Here is a 19,242-nt window from a genome sequence, read left to right on the forward strand (position 1 = left end):
ACTTGAGAAATCTGAATAAATCACCTGGGGTCCATAAGTTTAGAATGGTTACCCTTAACATGTTCCTTCAACTGCTTCCACCTAATTCCTGGTTTGTAGTTACAACAACAACAACCACAATCACAACAACAACATCCCCTTCTGGACAACTGAATGCCCACTCAGAGCGGTTTACAAAGTATGTCATTATTATCCCCACAACAAAACACCCTGTGAGGTGGGTGGGGCTGAGTGAGCTCCTAGAAGCTGTGACTAGCCCAAGGTCACCCAGCTGGCTTCAAGTGGAGGAGTGGGGAATCAAACCCAGCTCTCCAGATTAGAGTCGCACGCTCTTAACCACTACACTAAACTGGCTCTCTCCTTTATGGACCTGCATACTTTCATGTCTCTATCCATCCTTCTTCCAGAAAGTTCCTGAGATTTACTCTTAATGGCATGGTCTGTCAATAACAGGTCCTTCCCCTTGGGCTAGCTACAGCTCCTAGGGTTTTCACAAAAGGTGTCGCCTCAGTGGTAGCCTACTTAAGGATGCAGGGATGCTCTTTATACCCATACCTAGATGACTGGCTGGTTTCAGTACACTCTGAGAGATTACAGCAGCAGATAGGAGTCATTAGAAACATGCCAAAATCTCAGACTTATTATAAATTTAAAGAAATCTAACCTGAATTCAACTAGGAGGGTACAGTTCATAGGTGCAATCTTTGATGGGTCGCTGAACAAGGCTTTCCTCTCCTTAGAGAGAGCAAGGAAGATAAAATACATGATCAAACTGTTCTCCAAACAGAGGTTCCAATCAGCCATAACCATACAGACACTTTTGGGCTTCATGGCAGCCACCACAGCGGTGGTCCCCCTACTAGACTTCACATGAGGAAACTTCAGTTATGGTTCTTGTCAGTCGATCAACCCACAATACTCCTTCCAAAGAAGACATTTACTATACTAAGGGCGGTAATTAGATCACTTACCTGGTGGACCCAAGATATCCATCTACTAGCAGGCATAAGTTTCAGCTCACCAGGAGTTGACATATCGATCACAACAGATGCATCAGCATTAGGTTGGGGAACATACTGTGGAGACAGGCTCACACACGGGTTGTAGCTGAGAAAGGAAATTGCATATTAATGTCCTTGAGTTTAAGAGCCATACATTATGCACTTACCTCATTTGGAGATATCATAACAAGAAAGAACATTCAAATACTCACCGACAACTCTATAGCAATGTTTACCTAAAGAAACAGGGTGGTACGACATTCAGGACACTATGTATGGAAGCAATACGTGTGTGGGAATGGTCCAGCAAGCGCGGTACATCCCTTCAGGCCATACATATCCCAGTTGCAAACAGTGTCATTGTGGACAGGCTAAGCATGAATGGTCACTGAGGGAACAGTACATAAGGCCAGTTTTTCACCAGTGGGGCTTTCCAGAAGTGGACCTTTTTGCCACAAAAGAAAACCGGGAAGCCCTTGCCTTTTGTACCGGAGGAGATCTGGATCTGGCATCCATGGATCTGGCATCTGGATCTGGCATCCATTACAAATAAGGTGGTCAGGGAGCCTTTTCTATGCTTTGCCCCCAATCCCCCTGATAGCACGGATGATCAGCAAAATACAAACAGACAGGCCAACGTTATCATAGTAACCCCATTCTGGCTGCGTCAACCGTGGTTCTGTCAACTGGTCCAGTTATCCATGAGTACCTTTCAACACCTTATTTCTTTTATGCGTAAAACATCACACCTTAGCTATTTTCTGTCAGAATTTTTACAAAACGGCGACTGAAGAATGTGGGATTGTATACCTGAAGTTCATAGCAGTACAGTCTCTGGTATTATTGTTAGTGGGGGACAGTCAGTTACTGCCATTGAGTTTGTGTATTCCTAGTATATTAAGTCTCTTGAAATGGTCCATTATGTTCTTGTATCTGTCAGCTTTGTACAGTATTCCACAGAAGACTTGTGGCACTGGCAGCTTAATAGTAATCATGCTTGAAAACTCAGAAGGGGAAAGCCATTAAATATGCAAAATGAATATTATTTTAAAAGAGCCTATTATTTTCCACATGTACTTCTTCAGTACCACTAAGTAAGTCAGTCTCCGTTGAAATGCACAATAAATGTGTATTTTAGAAATTATTCTTTCCTATGCTAAAAAGTCAATCTTATGTCTCTTTATACAGAGACTCTTGAAAATCAAAAGCTGTTACTAGCTTTCTTTGAGAACGTTTTATTTGTTACAGTTACAGAGGGCATACTGAAAATGTGAGCTCAGTATACATCTTAAATACACTGTGTATTAGAACAATAATAGATTTAAAAAGAAGTCTTGATACTTAATACTGTTTGGCAGTGACTCTGCTAGGGGACGGGGTCTTACAGTGACATCCTAAGCAGTGTTACAACCTTCTAAGTCCATTTAAGTCAATGGGTTTAGAAAGATGTAACTCTTCTTAGGATTGCATTGTTACAACAATGGGGAAGGGCTATCTGAATCAAAGTACCAAAGTAAGGGGAGATGCTTTGATTCAGACAAACCCCCCCCCCTTTTGTTGTAGGCTTGCCCAAAGGGTCTGTAAATTCATGTAGTATTCAGGATATTTGTCGATTACAGTAGATATTCTGCTCTGTCAGCCTGGGTCACAATACTTTAAAGGGCTGCATCTGTTAGTGAGAAAAGATCATAACAGTTCATATATTTCATTTTTTGCTGTCTTTCCTGTTGATACTCAGGGCAGATTACAGAATGGAAAACAATCAGACTGACACCTCTGCTAATGAAAAGCAGCAGTATTTTAGTATATCACTTCAATTAGTTGCAACTAGAAGATACTAAACGACCTGCTGTTAAGCTAGAGGTTGGGTTCATAAATACCCTCCACATCAGGTTACAGGTTGAAGGCAACACTGTCTCTTGGATATCTTGTCTGTTTATTTATTTATTAACTTTATAGTCAGCCTTTTTGGCTGAGACTGAAGGTGGATTATATAATATAAAATGCAATTAGACTAAGATTACAGAATCAGAAAACAATGCAAACTATACTTTCTAAAGCATGACATACCATAATGCAAGAGGTAGATTACAAAGGTAGAAAACAACACAGTACTAATAACAAGATAATGCAATAAACATTACAATACATTATGATCCTTTTCTTTTACGAAAATATCCTCCTGGATTGTTCTATTATATTTCAATTTAACCCTTTATTTATTTAGAACATTTATATGCCACCTTTCCACCCAAATAAGGTATGCAAAGTGGCAAACATCAAGGCATTTAAAACAGCAAAACATCATTTAAAATGTTGTATATAAAATATTTAACAATACAATAAAAACATATAGACATACAAACACACGCACACCAAGGAAGAGGACCCAATTTCTGCTTTGTTTGTTCTATGGAATGATAGAAGTGTAAGAGCCTTCAGGACCTCCTCAGGTAAGCCATTCTCAGCTAGGGACAAAGCTGTCCTTCTCGGACTGCTGGTGTCTTTACATGACTTAGTGGTCTATGGGGCTTACATGGGCTGGAGTCATTCCTATAAGGAATTCTCCCCTCCGATGAAGCAATTTAGTTTTTAAAAGAACTTTATTACACTTAATGTCTAATTAAACAGGAAAATAAGTGTCTTATAGCAAATATAACAGGATTGGCTGGGGAAAAAAACACAAAACAGTGCTAGCAAGAGTTAATTTACACTGTAGTGAACATCCCCTATATTCCTTGTGTTGAGGGATGGGTAAGCCTCTGCCTCACCACCGAATAAACTTACTGAGGATGATTTCCCCAAGGTTCCAGATCTGGAGAAGATCAAAGACTGGGCTGATTAGGCAAAGACTTGACAAAGGGACACATTGCAGCATTAATGTATGTCTTGGATTGCAGACCAGACAGTATCCCTTTACTTGGACCAAGGGAATTAAGGGGTTTACTGTCATTCCTACCACAAACCAATTCACCAGTAATATTACCATTTACCAGTTAAGTAATTTCTGCCCCCCTATCCCTATGTTTGGTGTTTTGGCAATTTAGCTCTTGATGCCTTTGAAGCAAAAGTAAAGTCTTCCATCAGAGGGAAAGTAAGTGGCTCTCAGGGCATTAAATGCTTTGTAGATGATAACCAGTATCTTGAACTGAACTCTTGGTTACCCATGGAATGATTGTAGAATGGGTGTGATATTCACGTTCCACCTTACTCCCAATAGTAAATGAGTGGCTGTGTTCTATACCAACTGTTGTTTCCAAGTTGACTCTATGGATAAACTTACATAGCGTGCATTACAATAAAGCCTCAAGGTATCTATAGCTTGGATCCACATGGACAGATTGGTTGGATCAAGGCAGGGAGATATCTTCTGGGCTAAATGAAGATGGATGAAAAGATTTTTAGTGGCTGTATTAACTTGTTTCTCCAGTAATAACACTGGTTCCAGTGTTACTACTATGCTGTTAGCTGAAGTCAGTGAGTATCAGCTGGACCCCATCAGATGTAGGAAGCACAGTGTCCTTCAAGATCTCAGCCTTCCAAGGAGCATTATCTGTGTCTTGTTAGGATTCAGTTTCAACTTGTTCACCCTTAGCATCATTAAGTGATTTGGAGAAAGAATTATAGAGTTGAGTGTTGTCAGCATATTGATGACGCCCAGGGCCAAATCCATGAATGAGTCCTATGTCCTTTACATAAAAATTAAATAGCAAGGTGGATATGATTGAGTGTTATGGAACCCTACAAAACAAGTCTCGTACTGATTGCAATGCTGTCTCCAGCAGCAGCCCCCTGAGTTCTGTCCATAAGGAATAATTTAAACTAATTTAAAGCACATCCCTCAATCCCTGCTTCTACTACCAAACACTTTAACAAGATGGCATGGCCCACAGTATCAAAGGATGCTGATAAATCCAATAAGAGCAGAGAGATGCAGCATTTGTCTATAATCCAGATATCATCATTAAACTCACCAGTGCTATCTCTGTCCCATATCTTGGCCTGAAACTAGACTGAAAAGGATCTATAGTGGATGAGTCAGCCAGATAAATCTGGAGTTGTTCTGTAACCAAAATCTATTATCTTGCCCTGAAGAGGCAAATCAGAGATAGATAACTGGCAATATCATTAATCTCTTGTGTTCACACTTTAAAAATTACTGATGCAGGATGCATTGGTTGAGTCCATTTTTGTGAAAGAGGCTGTAGCAGAATCATCCTCAAATATGTACAGTGACTGGCTGGCACTTCACAAAATGCCTGACATAGACCATAACACAAAATATTTGAGCTGCATATAAGCTCATTGTTTGCTAATCAAGTTTACTACAGCTATTGCTTGCTTCAGTTTTAATACCGCCTCCCCAAATTATGTCAAAAGAGTATGTCACTTCTCACTTGAATCAAATGAAACCTCACTATATTATTTGTTAGAAGAATCTATTAATGGCCATTTCATTGAATGGCATAGGAATTAGTAATTACAAAAATTGAAAGCTATGCCATTGGCTGCCCTCCTCTAGAAATCTGATTTCCTAATTGAATGTACAGGTTTTTCCAGCTTTTGTTATACCTGCTAAGCATATAGTACTTGCAACATATTATTGCACTCCTGTACTCAGAAGTTTTATCTGTTGGGTATATATTGTGAACAAAAATCAATGTGTAATTATTACCTTCTTTCTTTAAGGAATCTGCAGGAGGTGATATTCAGTCCCCTCTTACGCCTGAGAGCATTAATGGGACAGATGATGAAAGAACAACTCCAGAAGTGACCCAAAACTCAGAACCAAGGGCTGAACCCACCCAGAATGCTTTGCCATTTGCTCATAGGTACAGATTCCATTCACACATCCTTATTAAATAAAAAAAACCTTTCCCCATTTTTAAATATAATGTTCAATGAGACTTAATGCTTGCTCTGTGGAACAAGTGCATGATGGGGTGGGGGCCATGTGTGCAGTTAATTTTGCTTACCATTTTACTGCAGCAGCTCTTGCTGCCTTACGCTCATGTTGCATGTCTCCCAAAAGTAGAAACTGCTACCACAAAATCAGCAAGCTGCATTCCACAAATGTATGTTTTCTCTCTTGGTGGTGATGTCAGTTTTTACAATATGATTTGCTATGGTTTGAAGTGATAATGGAATTTCTGAGCACGCCCAGGCTAGAAAGGAGCTTTGCTGTGTGTTGCCTGATCACCAGCTACCCCTGAAACTACATATACCAGACCTCCTGGTGCACACAAAACTATTAATGTCTTAGGTGCATGGAGCCTTGTTACGTGTAATTTCCAGGGCACCTGTTTTTTCTACCTCCTGGAATGCACAATGTCAGGATTCAAGGTGCCAGAGAGAAAGGAAGACTTTGTTGACTGGCTTTCTAGTCATCACCACTCTCATTGCTATTGTGGCCAATTTAGGTGTGGGAGAGGTGGTCTAGAGGTTTGTGGCAGAGTAGACATTGGGACAGAATCTTTCCCCTTGTGATTGGGTCAGGAGTGCAATGAAATTTTGGAAGGTGCTTAGAAAAATACAAGTTGTTTCCTACTTTTTTTTTTTTAAAAAAAAAAGGCTTGCATCAGTCTGTTCTAAATCAAGCTGAGAGGAGTCTGCCCATCATTATTTTTTCTGAAAAACTAAACACAAAGAAGGTGAACAGAGCTACTTTTGAGGCTCAAGGTGTTGCCACTGAAAACAAAATATTTTAGTAAAAGCACTTTATTCATGCTCATAGGAAGCAATATTTTAAATGCCTGAGGATTTAATGGAATTAATTGCTTTAAGCACTTTAAATATTTTGGTTAACTTCCTAAAATAAGTGACTGAGCTAGGTTGCATCCTTGATACTAAGTTATGCAAAGGGCTATTTATAAATTTGAAATCTCAGAGATAAAAACAGGCTCCACTGACACACAAGTCTCAGGTTTTGTACTTGTTTTTTTCCCTAACGAACAAAAGTAGCAAACATTTGCTTCAGAAAGTAAATTAATCCTCAGATTACTCTAAGGAGAGAGTGTGTTTTGTTTTTGCTTTTGTGGCCTTAAAGGACAATTTTTAATAACTCTTTAGCTAAAATATATTTTGCTTGCCTTTTAGAAATGGAAATGAGAGTTTTCAGAATTCCTGAATAGCAGAGGAAATGTTTTTAAAACAAATTTGTTTTATAAAAAATCCCATTACTCTCTGTTAAAATTAATAATATATAAGTCACAATTATTTGATTTAAATATATTCAAAATCAGAACTGTGATACTTTGAATATGAGCAGCCAAGTCACCATGCCCATCTCTAAGGGCAGAATTTGAAATGTTTCAAATATAAATTGTATGTAACTTTCTCTTTTTGCACATGTTGGAGCACATTGGTTGGGTTGTAATGTGCCAGAAAAATTTCAAAATCAGTGGACTGATTTTCATTTACATTTCATTTCATTTAACATTTGAGGTGCCTTTAGAAAGATACCTGAGAATTAGAAGCATTTACATGAACTGTTGCACACAGGGATCTGTGCCCTCCCACTTGTTAGTTCTGACAGAACTGATAACCTGTGAGATAAGGATAGGGGATCAGGATTTAGTTCCCCTCCACCTCAAATAGTCAAATGGGTCATGTTCCTGGTGCTGAACATAATTACCTGTTAAGTTGAGATCTGCAATCTTGTGTTGTTTTGTTTAGTTTCAGAAAGGAGTTTGGGGGAGGGGAGGTTTGGATTTCCCATTTTGGGTTTCCCACTTTGCACAGGTTTCCCATTTCGGGTTTCCCACTTTGGGTTTACCTGAAGCGTATCTTTAAACCAAAGTAGGTATTTAAACTGCTTCGGAATCCGCCAGTCAGCTGGAGCAAGGGCGCAAACTTTAAAGTGCCCCCTGTATTTATCTTGAATCGGAAACCCTAATAGCACACCCCTAGATTGGATCAAGTTTGAAGTGTGAGGGAAGGTAGGATTAACAGCCCGGAAAATCCACAACAACCATCGTAGGATTAACTCTTTGTTCCTGTGACATGTCCCCAATAGAAATTGTGTCTCCAGCCCACCCACTTCAGCTCTTATTACAAAAAGGCAGGTGTAGTATGGGTGCCTTTCCCTCCCTCAGTGGGACAGGGAAACAGAATACAGAGAAAAGAGTTAAGTCTTTTATCATCCTCTATAGCTGCTTTATAAGCATTGTCCCAATACATTGTGAGATCTTAACATGGATCTTTCATCTGATATGTAATTATGCTTTCAGTTCCAGGTACTTGTACAGTTTTGGGTGCTGCTTACAGGAGCCAGGCATACAATGCCAGGTATTAAAGTTTGCTTGCAACACATTTAAGCTATAGTATGTGCAATTATTTAGTAGGTTGTAAGCAAAACCCAATCTCAAGTCATTGTAGAACCTGATCTCTCCCACATGGTATAGCTGTAAATAACAGTTTAAAAATTGTGTGGTAATTTACAATTGTATGTGTGTTACATGCTGTCAAGTTGCTTCCGACTTATGGCAACCATACGAATTAACAACCTCTAAAATGTACTGTCATTGACAGCCTCAGGTCTTCCAAATTGGAGACTATTGCTTCCTTTGTTAAGTCAATCCATATGACAATGAGTTTTCCTCTTCCTATTGCCTTCAGCTTTTCCCAGCATGATTGTCTTTTCCAGTGAGTCTTGTCTTCTCTTGTTGTGACCAAAGTACAATAGCCTCAGTTTAGTCATTTTAGTTTCTAGGGAGAATTCAGGCTTGATATGATCTAGAACCCACTTATTTGTCTTTTTGGCAAACAGTGGCAAATAATTTTTTGTTAAATAAAGATACAAAAGCTTTTTTAACTATTTGTATTACTGTAGCAGCAGTAAGAAAAGTCTGTGTTTATCTGCTTTATATGAGACAGAGCATCCTTTATTGTATTATGCTTTTACTTCATAATCTTGAATTGGTCTTCCAGTACTGAACCTTCTACTGAAACAAAAGAATATTTCTTGAAGGGTTGCCAATTTGCATTTGGGAAATAACTGGAGATTTGTTGATGGGGCCTGGAGAGGGTGGGGTTTGGGGAGGGACCTCAGTGGGTATAATGCCATAGCGACCACCCTCCGAAGCAGCAATTTTCTTCAGAAAAACTACTTTCTATCAGTTGGAGATTAGTTGTAATTCTGGGAGATCTCCAGCTCCCACCTGGAGATTGGTAACACCTATTATTTACTGTTGCATCTTAGCGGCAAGCTGTGATTTCTCTAAATACTTCTTTCAGGTAGGAAAAAAATGCAGTGACAGTAGCCCTTAAAATGAATGCTGGATTAAGAATAACTTTGAGGTTTGAAACTTGTATAGGCAGCTACTTTGTTACAAGCTCTTTTCCATGGAGAGAATAAATAGAATTCTTGCAATTCTAAGAATCTTTTGGATGAAAGCTGTGCGTCATTAAAGGTTAAAAGAATTTGTGTAGATGGATGTAGATGTGTTTTCCTGCATAACAGTTTGGCTTCAATATTGGCGGTTGTTTTATGTATATAGGTCAAAATCTGAAAATGGATTTCTCTGAGTTCTTAAAAAAAACTGAGTTCTGATCTTAGGTCAACTAGACGCATCAGGAGGTGTTCACATGTGTAATCCTGGTTTCTTAAACTTAGTCTTAACTGTGAGCCTAAGAAATAATGATTTTTTTGTTACACAAGTTGACCTAAGATCAGAACACGCATCAAAATTGCGTCTGCTCTTTCAACTGCTGCCGTCTCAGTTAAGGAATGTAACATAAGCAACTGTTTCATCCGGAAAAAGACCAATAATTTATTTAATCTGACAGCACTTCTCTGAAGCCTCTAGAAGGATTCTAGCCTGCTGGAATTTCTTAGTCAGAGATGCCAAGGATTGAACCTTAGGCATACAAAGTATTAGCTGTACCTCTGAGTTTGAGTCCTCACTGAGCCAGAAAGACATTATGGAAGTGATGTATAGGCACGGGGAAGACAGCTGTATATGATCTCTTCTTCACCAGTATTTTTAAGCTGCTTCAGTTATTTCCTCTTTCTTTGAGAAGACATGACCTACATATCTAAATAAATAATAAATAACTAATAATGTATTTCAGAGGCTATTCTGCCTCTAGGAGCCACACTAGACATAGGAGAAAATAAAGGGCCACACCAGTCACAGAGAGATAAAAACAAGTGATGATGCAAAAAAGGAAAAAATGTTTTATTACTCAGCTAAAAAAATCCCTATGCATTTTGCCAAATGGGCTTCTTCAGAGGAATCTGTTAGTCTTTCAGTATTCCTTCAGCTATCCTATTGACAGCTGAATTTTCCTATTGGATATTCCTATTGAAGGAATTTTTTAGCTGACTAATAGATTCCCCCCTTTTATGTAACATTGGCCTTGATCTTGTTTATATGTAGCCAAACTAGATACAGCATTCCCCCACCCAACTCTCATTCTCTACAGTCAGCTGCTAAAGCTATTTTCTCAAGCTCTGCATGGGCCCAGTTCAGGTCAAGGCCATAGTGCACGTGGAGAATGGGCTTTAGCCCCTTCCCTGGTGCTTTATCCCCAACCCAGAACAGCCACAGGGGACATTATTTACTCCGTTGAGGGAGCTGATGCACTGATGTTTGCCCCTTCTCCACCCACACCATAATCTCAATATAAATTGGGCCTCTGTGGCACTTTGAAAATTCCTACCAGCTGCTATGTGACTGAGGAGAATGGGAGTCAAGTTGGAGGAACCTCAGCTTGTTAAAAAGTCACATCTAATTTAGTCCTAGGTGTCAAGTGCCTCTAAAAATGGGAAAATATGTGTTTATGCTATAGCTTTGGAAGAACACCTTAGCACAGTGCATATTAAATTATAGCAATATCCCCTCATATTAAAACCTTTCTGAATTTTTTTAAAAAATACATTCTTTAAGATCCTGATAACATATATAGAATAAGATAAAAATAGTAGCATGATAATGTACACTTGGTTTGACCTTTAAAGAAGTTATTTCAAACAGCTTACCTCTTTGAAATTATCCAGCTAATGTTCTCACTAGTCATATAGTAAGTAGACATCTTCATGAATTAAGAACAGACAATATGTGAACATTGTCACAAGTGTATTTACAGCAGAATCCTAAGCAGAGTTACTCCAGTCTAAGCCCATTGCTTAAAATTGTACTGTTAGTGTTGCAGAAATCTACTGATGGTAAAACAGGTTGCACCTACCTGTAACTGTTGTTCATCAAGTGTTCTTCTGTGCAGGCGTACATGGGAACTGCACATGTGCAGGCCTGCGCATGCACAATTCCCATGTGGGACTGCACAGAAGACACAATGATGAACATTGCTTTCCAGCCACTTCTTCTGTAGATTCCAGACTAAGTTGTGTTACATAGCTGATCATCCAAATATGGGCTACTGTAGTTAGGTAGGGTCTGAAACAAAGATCTCTGTGAGCTGTTCCTATGACTTTGGGGCTTGGGACTCCATGTGAGACCCTTTTAGATATGTGCTTAGCAGATAGTGTTTGTGAGGAGGCAAAAACGTGGGGGGAGGGATCAGAGTGAGAGGTATACAGTATTTACTGCAAGATTCAAGTTAATTGGCCCCTTAAATGTGAGCAGTCAGCCTAGCTTCTGCCATTTTAATAGCTGCTTATCATATTAAAATCATAAGCTCCTTAAATCTGATGCACCTTAATTCACATTAGAGAGACAGCTGGCTGAGCAAAGCGTTGCTGGACCCCACCTGGGAGAATGAGTCATGAATGTTATGTGAGTAAAAGCAAGCGACTGGGCGTGATTGGCTCCTACCTCCCCATGCTGTGGAATGTGTTATCTTGACAATAGAGGTGCTTGTGAGTCACCACCCTGAACATTCTAATTTCCCCTCTTACCATTGATTAAATCCTGTCCTGCAATTGAGAGTCATCAATCAACTCTGATAGGTTTTAAAACTCTTCCTGGGAACATTTAATCAACACTCTAAATTCATTAGCCATCTCCAGGAACATTTAATTAACTGCCATTTCTTTGAAAGGCACCAGTAGCAACCAATCTAATTCCTTTGTCACACCCTGGCAGCGCCAATCAAGATATTCAAACCTTTGGCCATCCCAGGAGACAACCATTAAGGTCTTTGTCTTAATGGCTGAAGTCGCTCTCCAGCCTCAGTGCATATTCAGCCCTATAAAAATTCTAGCCAGTTTGGAGAGCCAGTTTGGTGTAGTGGTTAAGTTTGGCAGAACTCTAATCTGGAGAACCGGATTTGATTCCCCACTCCTCCACTTGAAGCCAGCTGGGTGACCTTGGGCTAGTCACAGCTCTTTCAGAGCTCTCTCAGCTCCACCCACCTCACAGGGTGATTGTTGTGGAGATAATAATAACATACTTTGTAAACCACTCTGAGTGGGTGTTAAGTTGCCCTGAACGGCGGTATATAAATCAATAATAATAATAATAATAATCGCTGCCCCAATCAAATCGAGCAGTGTGGTTGGGTGCCTACTTTGAATCTTAGCACTGCTCCCTCAGAGTCATGCTCTCTCTGAGCCTTCCTCTCTGGCCAAAGATGCAGGACGTTCAAAGCCCTCTTCCTTCGTGGACTGTACTACTCCTCTGATGGTAACTACATCCCAAATCCCTCACTCTATTCCGACCTCTGGCTCATTTCCTAGAACTCTGGTCTGCTTGTGTATACCGTTATTTTGTCTCTTGTGTGTGTGTGAGTTTTCCCCTTTAAATAAAAACTACACTTTATTTCAAAGAATACCTGTCTCGTCAATTTCCTTGAGCAAACCACATAAAAATTGGTGAAGTATCTCGCTTGTTGCCCCCTCACATAGCCGCCTCCTTGCCGCTAATCCTTCCTACTCACAAGGAGACCAATCCCAGTAACATAAAGACCATCAAGATTTCTAGGGTATACAGTTTCGAGTCAGGCTCTCTTTGCCAGAAATTTACTACAGATCAGGATGCTTGGAATAGCATGTTTAGTTTGAACATTTCAGAGTGCATTTTCTTTACACTTGCATTGCTGTTTGCCAGTGGTAAGGGACTTAGTGATACTGTGAAGCTTTGTCCTCAATTGAGCACAGCAAATCAGGTTGGAATGCCTGGCGGGTCTTAGGAGGAGGAAAGAATGGTGCTGAAACCAACATTTGCCAGTACAAGCCAGGATTCAGTGTCTGTCCTCAAGCTGAATTCAGGTTTCTTTAACCACAGTGGAACTTGCTTGATAATAAACTCAGGATTACCTCTGAAATTATAGAAAGTATTAATCTGTTATCATGCTCTAGAATGCAGATGCCTTATTGTAACTAAACTATTGCTGTCACAGTTGGTTTATAGTTAATGTTTCATTAACATTTGCATAAAACCAATGTTTAACACGTAGTTATAATTATGTCAACTGCCCAGTGACTGCTGTGTTTAAACAGAGGCTATTTCAGTAGTGTTCATTTTTTACATATGTACAAAATTGACACATGAATTGCATCTTGTTTTAAATGTATATAGTCTGTTCTTTTTTTAAAAAAATATCAAAACTAAATACATCTTAAAAGTTAATTTCAGGTTCTGAATGCAAATAGTTTAGTCAGATTTAAACACTTTTGTTTCAAACCTAAACTTCTTAACTTGGTTAAAACAAGTGGACTGTGTTACTTAATTTTTTAAAAAATTAATGTGTCAATAGATAGAACATCAGTTCTTAGAAATATGGATTGATGTTCACACTTTTGAAGTTACTTCCCATCAGTGATTTGAAGATATTCCCGAGTATGTTTCAATGAAGCTGTTCCACATATCTTAATTTCACTAGCAAATTTTAAAACACTGTGTTTTTGAAAAACATATTATCGACGAAGAGAACTACATTTGTAGCAATTTTATTGCTATTTATTAAAGGTGGCTTTTTTCTGCACAGAGTTTTAAAAATATGATTTGTTGTCTTACTGGGAAAAGGTTCTTCTTTCAGGATGTTTTCTTTCAAATAATGGTTCTATCCTTGTATTGTTTGTATAGCAAATCAGTTGAAAATGCTGTATGAATATCCATTTCTGTAACTTAAAGTATGCAGCAAGTCATGTTTCTCCTGTGGGCATTCATTAAATAATGTATTTAGAAATTTAACTCGTAAACTGGTTTACATTTTTCTCAAGTTGTGCTTGATTTTTGTAACTTTTAATTATAAGTCATTTATCATGAAATTTAACATAATGTATTCCTTAAATTAAATTATATGGGAAAGTCTTGAATTTGAATCCAAATGTATTGTTTTGTTTGCCTTACTTTTCTCTGTTTGTAGCTCACCGTAATTTTTAACCAGATTATAAAATTATAAAAATATTAAAGGAACTAAGTAAGCAGTGTGGGGCACAGTAACCCCAACCCTATATAGTTAGTTTATATTTCCACTTTTTTCTTGGCCCCTCTTTTGTTCAGCTCTAATGTTCTGTCAAAATTCTCAATTTTTTTCCCTCATTGTATTGGTTTATATTTTCAGAATGTAAGCTTTTGAGAGTCAGAATTCCCTTCTTCAGACATGAATAGGAATATAGATCCTTCGTATCCCAGCCAAAGGTGGGTTGGGTGTTACAAGGGAGGGCATCAGGATGTAAAGGTACAATGCATCTTGATTAGAGCAAAAATCAGCATCTGTATTGAGATAAGAATCCTCTGTTCAGCCCTGCTGATGGGAGAGGGGAGGTCCTTTATTCTGAATTTGTGAATAAATTCCATTTGAGCAATCTCATCTTGTAATCGCTCTTGAAGTTTCTCTGTTTAAAGACAGCTGGTTTTAGGTCAGCAATGAAATGTCCTGGAATATTAAAATGTTCTCCCGCTGCTTTTTGAGTGTTGTGATTTCTAATGTCAGATGCATGTCAGATTTCTAATGTCAGATGCATCCCCTTTCTGGGGAGGGAGGTGGAACAGAGACTTATTATTTATTTATTTATTTATTTAATTACATTTTTAGACGGCCCTCCCCGTCAGACGGGCTCAGGGCGGTTTGACAACAAACAGCCATCTGATCTCACTACACATGCTAATTTATGGTCTAATCAAACTGCACTGTACCCTTTACATCCTTGTCACACCCCATCCACCTTTTTCTGGGATATAAAGGCTCAGGGATTTCCATTCTCACTCATGTCTGAAGAAGGGAGCTCTGATGCTCAAAAGCTTGTATACTGAAAATCGTATTGGTCTCTAAGGTGCCTCTGGACTCAATTCTTACAGTACAGCCCTCCTACCCATATAAAAAGCCCTCTTGAATAATTTAGTTTTGCACAGTTTGCTGAAAGCCAGGAGAGTGAGAGCCCTCTTAATCTCATCAGACAGGTTATTCTATAAAGTGGGGTCCACAATAGAGAATGCACATTTATAAACAGATGATGATTTTGCCTAGTTGCTGGGTGGCACCTTCAGAAGGCCCTTTTCAGATGAGTGAAGCTGCTGTGCTGAAGTAGAGAGAGAGAGAGGTGGTCCTGTAAATATGAGAGACCAAGGTCATGAAGGGCTTAATATGTGATCACAAATACCTTGAATTAAGCCTGGTAACTGATGGGAAGCCAATGGAGTGACTGCAGAATGGGAGTAAAATACATGCTCTATGTAGCTCCTGATGATAACCAAGCAGCAGCATTCTGAATCAATTGTGGTCCCCAAGTTAACTATAGAGTGCATTATAGTACTCTAGTCTCAATTGTTACCATAGCATGGATACAGGTGGCCATATCACTCATGTCAACATAGAGAAAAATAAAAAAGAGTCCAGTAGCACCTTTAAGACTAACTAATTTTATTGTAGCATAAGCTTTCGAGAATCACGTTCTCTTCGTCAGATGCACGGAGGGCAGAAGGAAACACTAACACGGCTAACTCCGCTGGATCTATGTCAACATAGAGGGCCATCTTTCAGGCTCAACTGAGTTGGAAGACGACATTGCAACTACATTATCTTGCTTGTTGAGTTGCAGTACTGGATCCAGTAAAACCTCTAGGCTCTTAACCAAATTTACAAGGGTGGGCCAAATCCCAAAGAAAGAGGGGAGCACAATGTTGTTCAAGATCTCCATCTTACAAAGCAGCTTTACTTCTGTTTTGTTTGGGTTCAGTTTCAGTTCTTTCACTTTCAGCCATTTGACCACACTGTCAGGCAGCAACTCCAAATCTTTACTGCATCTCCAGGGGATTTGTATAGCAAGATATAGAGCTGGGCATCATCTGCATATTGATGACATCCAGTTCTATAGCTACAAATGATTTTTCTTAAAGGCATTCTCTGACTTGGATTGGCCAGACAATCCTGATCTCAGAAGCTGAGCAGGGTCGGCCTTGGTTAGTAATTGGATGGGAGACCAGAGTTTCTATGCAGAAGCAGGCAATGGCAAACTACCTCTGTTAGTCTCTTGCCTTGAAAACCCCAGCAGAGCCCACTATAAGTCATCTATGACTTGATGGCACTCTCTTCCACCACCAAATGCTTTACATAGAGGTTGAATAACATGGAGGGATAAGATTGCGCCCTAAGGAACCCCACACATTTCCCACACTGAAGATAGCTAGTCTGCAACAGCAACCCTCTGAATCCGTTTCATGAGGAATGATTTAAAGCAGTCCAAGGAACATCCCCTGATACCTCCTCCTTCCTCTAAATGCCTTAACAAGATGGCATGATTTACTGTATCGAAAGCTGTAGGAGCAACAAAAAATCATGGCCTTTTATCTACATTCTAATGGAGGACATCGACTAAAACTGCCAGAGCTATTTCCATCCCATAGCCTGGCCTGAAACCAGACTCAAAAGCACCAGATTATCCAAGAAGACCTGGAGTTGGACTGCTACTGCTTTCTCAATCACTTTACCTAGAAAGGGCAGATGAGAAAATGGGCAATAACTGGCTATGTCATTATTTGTCTAGTGATGTTTTTCTAAGTCGTGGGCAAATAACTCCCTGCGGGAAGGCACTATAATGGCTGATTAATGATAGACAGCAAGGGCTTATTTATGTAGTCTTTACATTATTTTAGTAGCCAAGATGGGCAGGTGTCCAGTGCACGTTTAGCAATATTCACAGATGCCAGGATCTTGTTAATATCCATCGTAATGGGATTAAAATGGTCCATAAGTGGACCAGATGATGTATTAAGCATTTCTACTGCCTCAACTGTATTGCATCCTGATCAAAGTGTATTTGTGCTATTTTAGCATTCAGCATGGATGTCGACTTCACCCAGAACAATCAGCCTAGGAGTCTCCAGCACTGTGCCTGAGAGCATCTGTGCCAACTCAGAAAGGGTGCTTATTGAGCAACTAGGCAGAGGGTTAAAAAGTAGAATATCTAATCTAGCCTTAGTTCCCAATGAAAGGAGCATATAGTTCGTGCCCACTAATAGTATAAATCATTTCATTTCTGCTTCCAAAGTTTATTTAGTTTTTCATTATTTGTGTTTGTATTAATTTGTTTGCATTGTTTTTCATTTGTTTTAATGGGAAATATTTCAAGTGGTTGGGAAAGGGGGTTGCATGGGAAACAATTTGATTACAATTTACAGGAACTATGCCCCTTCTCCAAGAGATAACTCTACCAAATGTCAGGTAGTTAGAAGAAAAGGTACCCATTTTACTTGTAGAATGGGCAGAGGCAGATTGTTGGCATGCTCAAAAGGCAGGCAGCTCAGAATGAACAGGCAGAGATACAGCACCCGTATAAAGGCAGAGAACATGGATGATTGGTCACAAGCATAAGTTATAAAGGAAGGAAGAAATAAGTTATGCTGATTAGGAAAGAGGACACATCCAATTGAGCCTTCCGATATATAATTATATAATATAAATTTGTTTCTTGCTTCTCTGTCCCTGTACACTCTCCTCTTCCTCTCATCTAAACCACTGTGATGTTTTATTTGTGAAGTGCAAACTCAGAAATAAATGTTTAGACCAGAGTCTCAGACTTTTGCAATCTAAAGACCTCCTTTCTTATTTAGAAAGTTTGTGGACCTCCTCCACCACTGCCTATTTATGTGCGTTTTTCATCTGTGTTTACGAAAAGCTCTGCTTTTTAAAGTTTACAAGATACACCACTAGCACTATTATTATTTAGCAAAAATATTTATAAATAACAATAAATACATTTTAATCATAATTAAATCTAAACTTAGAAAACTTAATTTAAAAAAAGGTTACAAACTGAATCAAGTTTCAAAAATGTGGAGACGGTGCTGGTAGGGAAGGCTGATTTGTATAGGGTTGCCACCAATGGCCGTAAAATTGTATCAAATGTTCTTAGCAAAGCAAGTTGAGGAAGCGGCTAGGAGTACTTTCTATTACCCACGTTGAATGCACTGACAGGCCCCCTATCTTGATCATGCTGACCCTGCAATGTTGATCGATACAACTGTAACAAGAAGGCTGGATTATTGTAATGCATTATACATGGGGCTCCCCCTGAAAACTGTTCAGAAATTTTAGCTGCTACAGAATGCTGTTGCTAGATTATGCATTCATTTACACTGGTATAATCATATAATGCCTGTGTTTTGGCACCTTCACTGGTTACCCATTTGTTTCTGCACACAATTTAAAGTGTTGGTTGTTACCTTGAAAGCCCTTCAAGGTACATATGTAATGAACCGCCTTTCCTCATGTGATCCTGTGTACCATCTCAGGTTCTCAAGTTCCTCACATCTAACGGTTTGCTCTGTTTGAGAGGTCTCTTCAGCCACAGCCCACTCATGCACACTCATTTTTAGCAGCTGGGCTTATATTTATATTTATTTAATTCAATTTATATTCTGCCCTCCCCACAATAGCAAGCTCAGGGTGGATTACATACAATATAAAACATAAAATATACTTTAGAACACCCTGCCAGATATGGTATGGAAAGCTCTGGCATTCTCCTCTTTCTGTAAAAGGTGCCAAGTGGAACATTTCAACATGCTGAAATAACTAATTAATGCCTCTGACAGTTGATAGTGGCAATGTTGCATTTTAACTTGAAGTATTTTAAGTGGTGTTTAATTTTGTGTGTATGTTTATATTTTGTAAGCTACCTTGGGGATTGTGAAAAGGTGGAATATAAATCTTTTAAATAAATAAAATATTAACAAGAATGGTGATGTTTTGCCAAAACAAGATCATACATGTTTGTCTCAGTCATTCTGTTCTTAAATCTGGCCCACATTCAGTTTGATTTCATGTACAGAGACTGCCCATTTTCATAAACGTGGGAAAGAGCATTAAATACTTCAACACTGAGTTCTCCTCCTGA

At 39.1% G+C, this 19,242-nt stretch overlaps 1 protein-coding gene across 4 annotated transcripts in view; it reads left to right on the plus strand.

Moving 5' to 3' along the window:
* HOMER1 (homer scaffold protein 1) overlaps positions 1 to 19,242 on the plus strand; it is a 135,024-nt gene that overhangs the window by 63,753 nt on the left and 52,029 nt on the right. For all 4 annotated transcript variants that reach the window (XM_054987658.1, XM_054987657.1, XM_054987659.1 and 1 more), the window contains one exon: positions 5,691 to 5,833. In XM_054987658.1, coding sequence (XP_054843633.1) covers positions 5,691 to 5,833 — 143 coding nt within the window. The remainder of the gene's footprint in view (positions 1 to 5,690; positions 5,834 to 19,242) is intronic.

Source organism: Eublepharis macularius, chromosome 8, assembly GCF_028583425.1.
Source record: "Eublepharis macularius isolate TG4126 chromosome 8, MPM_Emac_v1.0, whole genome shotgun sequence".
Lineage (NCBI taxonomy): Eukaryota > Metazoa > Chordata > Lepidosauria > Squamata > Eublepharidae > Eublepharis > Eublepharis macularius.